Below are 5,741 nucleotides of genomic sequence, written 5' to 3'. Positions count from 1 at the left end.
ATAATGGGCGATATATTGCGTCACCAAAAATTATTGAGGTCATGTACATATATTGCGCGATAAGTCGATATATTGATTATTGCGACAGGCCTACCCGTGACCTAAATTCCCAGAATGCATTGCCGCTGTGACGACACATTCCCATTCTCTCTTTTTTTTTTTATTGCAAATTTTAGAACAAAGAACATATAAGGGCAATAACATTGAAACTGAATGAAAACAAATACTTAAAATAAATAAATAAATATAAAATTTAAATAAGAAAAGCAATAAAAAAAAAAATCTCACGTCTGTAAACAATACTGAGTGCCCTGTTGGTTACAGTGTTTACTTCCTTTTTAATTATATTTTTATTAAATATTTATTTATAGACAGCATAAAGTCACATGAGAATTCCGATGGCACGTTATGCTAACTTCATTAGTGTAGTTTATGTATTAATGTAACCATAGGTAAAACATGACTGGCTCCTCATTTCCATGGTAAATGTAGCTATGGATTCTTGTTTAAACCACATTTTGAAAAAGTACATGTAGAAGATACGTCAACACAGAGTATAAATATTCACAGATTTCGCCTAAAAATGTAATTTACTATAGTAAAATCATGTGCTTGTAAAATTGCAGTCATATGTGTTCACAGATATGTTCATTTTTGTATATGGTGGCCCCAAGTAGTATACACAAGTAATTTATGATAGCAATATATGATATACCATAATATATTTAAATAATACTAGTGCTGTCAAACGATCAATCGCGATTAATTGCATCCAAAATAAAAGTTTTTGTTTACATAATATATGTGTGTGTACTGTGTATATTTATTATGTATATATAAACACACACATGCATGTATATATTTAAGAAAAACATGTTTTGTTGATATATAAAATATTTATATTTACATATCATATAAATTATATATGAATATAAATATGTACGTATATATAATATATACATGTAAATATTTTTAAACATATACATGTATGTTTGTGTATTTATATATAACGATTAATCGTTTGACAGCACTAAATAATACTTAAAATAATAAATAATTTAATAATAATTTTTTTACTCAAGACACATTTCAAATGTCCCTTTCAAGCAATGATAAAACATTATACGCTGTTTTGGAGCTACTGTATGTCAACTACTGATCTGTAAACTTTACGTAATGATTGTGAATGATTTGAGTGCTGTTATAAAGTATCATTACAACAATCCTCATATGCAACCCAAGTCACTCTAAACAGCTTTTACTTTATGTATAACATCCGGCCTAACTGACCTTAACCTTTTCCTTTCCAGGACAACATGGTGAAGTCCAACATTGATAAAAAGTTCTCAGCTCATTATGATGCTGTGGAGCAAGAGCTCAAGTCCAGCACTGTTGGTAAGTGAATATTAGAATTGCTATGACTTATTATGGATCTGACATGCCTCTGTAGTGGGTTTTATAGAAAAAGATAGACATTGTTGCTATGACTAGAGCTGTTGTTTGATTATCATTAGATTGTCATCACACTGCAAAATGCTTTAATTTTATTACACATCCCATCTGAATTTGGCAACACTAGTCATAATACACAACCTTCTTTGGAATTATTTTATTTAAGCCAATAGGCTTAATTTGTAGGTTGAATTCTTGTAAATTCAAGGACACTTTTTGTCCTTGAGATGACTGTGAAAAAATATCCAAATTAATTATATTTTAAATCACTGTATGAGTGAAGGATGTTGTTCTCTCCAGGTCTGGTGACTCTGAATGACATGAAAGCGAAGCAGGAAGCTCTGGTCAAAGAACGAGAGAAACAGCTTGCCAAGAAGGAGCAGTCAAAAGAGCTACAACTGTAAGCCATTTTCATTCATTTGAACTTTGCTTTTTGCTAAAATGGTCTATGCTAATTAATTGATGTATAAAGTTAAGTTCATAGTTTTAGCTTTCTTTTAAAACCTGTGGCAAATTTAGCAGGTAAACATGTATTTATTGAACTTTTATTTCAATGGTGACCGTACCTTATTCCATATTTTTGAAGTCCAATTACCTGTTGCAATATTGTCACTGCGAGCATCAACAAAAGGTAGTGAAGTCTGGGCCTCTTGACAGAGACTTTTCTCTATGTTCAGCCAGTGTGTCTTTGTTTTCCTTCAGCTGTGTCTCAATTGGTTTTAGCTGCACTGGCCAGTAATAATACTTGAAATTGGGAAAACCCACTCCTCAATTGGTCTTTATAAGTTGTAGAGCTTCGCATTTAATTCTCAGCCTCAGCCTGTAGAGGTCAAAATGTAGAGGTCAGATTAAGTATTTTTTTAACTGGCTTGTAAGATTAAGACGGCTGAATACTGTTGAATACATCCTGCTTTTCTTTTTCTTTTTTCTTTTAAAATCTGTTTAAGGTTTGATCTTAAAGCTTCATGTTTGGTCTATTATTGTAGGAAGCTGGAGAAACAGAAGGAGAAGAAAAGAAAGGAAGAGCAGAAAAGGAAGATTGCCAGTTTATCCTTCAGTCCAGATGAAGGAGTGGAAGAAGAAGAAGAGGAGGAGGAAGAGGAACCCGAGGAGGAGATATGTATGACATTTTACTTTGCAGTTTTCCACGGAAGTTGAACAGATGTCTACAAAACTGTCACTCTTTCTAACAAATGTTTCAGTAAGCTATCAATAAGTGCAGAGTTCCATGGTCCCATACCATGTTTAAATGCATTCTGCTTAGTTTACCCTAAAACCCGCACAAAAATTGCGAAAAGGTCTGTATATTTAGTACTGCTAATGAATCTTAGATTCTTAATTCCTAAACAGTATTTTAAAGTTGTGCAGCCAATATGTAAAAATGCTTTTATTAGTTTTGGCAGTAATTTTTATTTTTTATGTATTTACATTTTTTACACTAATAACATTTTGAATGTTGTACGCTTGTTTAACAGGCATACCTGTAAAGAAGAAAAAACTAGGGAAGAACCCAGATGTGGACACCAGTTTCCTGCCAGACAGGGACAGAGAGGTAAATATCCTGCTCTTGAGGCTCTGTTAACACGTTTACCTAGTTTATATTCAATAAACAGATTAGAGAAGCAAAAATAAATAAATGCATAAAATAATTGCATTTGCTTTCCGTGTGTGGAGTGATTATCCCAAAGACCTCTTTTTAGGGCTGCAACTAATGATTATTTTGATAATCGATTAGTTGGGCGATTATTTTTTCAATTAATCGGATTTAAAAAAAAGGCCTCTTTTTTTTTTTATTGACAAAACACACTATTCCAAATCCTACCCAGTGCTGTCCTTCAAACAAACGTGCCAACTGAATGCTATGAAAACATACTGCATTGTGAATATATCGCTATGCTATACATTATGTGTAAAAGAGTTATAAGCACAGTTTAAATGGACATTTAAACAGACAAATGGACAAAGGACAGTTTAATTCCCTATATAAAAATTGAAATAATAATGATTTTTACAAAGCTCATCGTTCTGAAAAGCGAAGTGTGCTTTGGGTTTGAGACTTTAGTCTTTGCAACTTTAGGGATCTTATCTATTCACGAACAGCTTGTAACACTCCAAAGAGCAAGGAAAACTTGAATTTGCATCGTATGACCCCTTTAAACAGTACGCTAATGCATTAGCTTGAAGTTTAAAATAAAGCATTCTCATGTTTTGGTCAGCTTGGATCACGCATTTTTCCTGCAGCAGCTATCTCTTTCATCTGCTATTTTTAGATGCATTTTGTCCATAGAAATGCGTTATTCACTGCTGTAATTTGACGTGACTGGAGGAAGTTTTCCGTGCGCGGTGGGTAGACGCGACTAATCGATAATGACATTCGTTGTCAATTATTTTCATTATCAATTTTATCAATTAGTTGTTGCAGCCCTATGTCTTTTTATGGATCTGAATGCAGTTATACAAGACTGTTGGTTTAACATGAGTCTCCTCTGGGCTATACATCAAATAAAAGTATGCAGTTTTTGGTATTTGCAGAGACGTTGCTCAGGTTTGATCAGACATTGAGACATCAGTCTGAGCTTTATGATAAAGCTGCATACCAATGTCAACTGCCACAAGAATTATGGTTTTGCTTAGAGGTCGACCGATAGTGGTTTTTCACTGGCCGATGCCGATATTTAGAAATCAGGGCAGCCGATATATGATGGCGATTTTTTGGCCGATATGTTTGGCCGATTTTTTTATTTTTTTTCTCCTTCATCTCATAAAAGTGAGTTTGAGTAAATGATTATTGCAGGGTACAAGATAGTAATAGTAGTAGTAGCCTAATTCAGAGTAATAATACATGGCTCAAAACTTAAGCACCTTCTCAAAACAGTTCTAAAGCATGCTTTTTGTTTATGTTTGCTGACAGACACCAGTGTTTCCCACAGACTTGCAAATGCAAATACGCCAGCAGGAGGCGCTGTTGGAGCAGGAGATATAGCGGTTTCCCCGGTAACGGCTGTAATCTAATAACCACTGTGACTGCGCTCACAAACGCTACTTTATCAGGCATTACAGGAAAGACTAAATGAAAATGACACCGAAGCTTTTCTGAAGACAGTCAGTTCTTTTCAAAGATACATTCATATAAAAACACCCGCGCTGCATTTTAATTTTGAAACGTGCCGTGATCAGGTTATTCAACGAAGTAATAACTCAATTTATGGGAAACACTGGACACTGCTAGAAGTCAAATGGCCAAGTGATAACAAAAATAAAAGCGTTCACACATATTACACAGCCTGCTGCTCATAACTGCTTAAGAGTGCACTGGCCACGAGCGATGACATAGTGGATGCTATTGTCGGACCCACACACACATTTCACGAGGAAAGTTAACGTGCCCGTTATAATCAGCCCAGAAGTTTCGTCTGAACTGCATGTGTTTCTGCTTTCATATGCAAATGACTTGTTGCACTTATGAATATGATAACTTTCCGGCATCAATTCTAGTAGGGTAAGACGTAATTACGCTTTTGAAACGGTCGGTTTTGCCCTGCCATCATTAGCTTGAACTGTGTGTGAACAAGAAGCGGCTGCAGAGTGTGAGTTGCTCCGTCTCACGCAGCCAGAGAGAGATTCTCCGGTGTTCCGCAACAACGCTTAGCTGCCCGCAGATGGGCCTGCCTATAAATCGGCCTAATTTGCAACACAATCAGCCGATTAATTAAAAAACGCCAAAAATCGGCCGATCAATCGGTCGACCTCTAGTTTTGCTGATGTGATTGTTTGCGTTCTTTGGCTCATTTCCAGGCAGTTTCCAATTAGGTGTGGTGAATATCAAGATCCTTAGATCTGGCATGTAATTTGTCACGAAGCTTTTGTTTGCATTTGTACTGTGGGTATAAGACCTGTCTATGTCAAAAACATGTCAGCGGGTCTAATTGAAGAGCCTATCGAAGAGCTTTGGATTGTTTTCAAAAGTTAAACACACACTGAATATAAAAAAAAAAGTGATTTGATGATCTTGACAGTAATGATTAGTGCTGCTGTCAAACGATTAATCACATCCAAAATAAACGTTTTTGTTTACATAACGTGTATACTGTGAATATTTCTATGTATATATAAATACACACACATGCATGTATATATTTAAGAAAAATGTTTTATATATAAAATATTTATATATAAAATAAATTATATATGAATATATATATATATATATATATATATATATATATATAATATATACATGTATGTTTTTGTATTTATATATACATAATAAATATACACAGTACACACTC

The 5,741-nt window shown here is 34.4% G+C and overlaps 1 protein-coding gene across 2 annotated transcripts in view; it reads left to right on the top strand.

Annotated features, from left to right (window-relative positions):
• LOC107707036 (protein FAM50A-like) overlaps positions 1-5,741 on the top strand; it is an 11,322-nt gene that overhangs the window by 1,567 nt on the left and 4,014 nt on the right. For both annotated transcript variants that reach the window (XM_016510914.1, XM_016510913.1), the window contains exons 2-5: positions 1,311-1,395; positions 1,753-1,852; positions 2,439-2,572; positions 2,928-3,004. In XM_016510914.1, coding sequence (XP_016366400.1) covers positions 1,311-1,395; positions 1,753-1,852; positions 2,439-2,572; positions 2,928-3,004 — 396 coding nt within the window. The remainder of the gene's footprint in view (positions 1-1,310; positions 1,396-1,752; positions 1,853-2,438; positions 2,573-2,927; positions 3,005-5,741) is intronic.

This window comes from Sinocyclocheilus rhinocerous, unplaced genomic scaffold (assembly GCF_001515625.1).
Source record: "Sinocyclocheilus rhinocerous isolate Xijiao unplaced genomic scaffold, SAMN03320098_v1.1 scaffold714, whole genome shotgun sequence".
NCBI lineage: Eukaryota > Metazoa > Chordata > Actinopteri > Cypriniformes > Cyprinidae > Sinocyclocheilus > Sinocyclocheilus rhinocerous.
The sequence above is the reverse complement of the archived record's forward strand: the minus strand, read 5'-3'. Positions and strand labels throughout refer to the sequence as shown.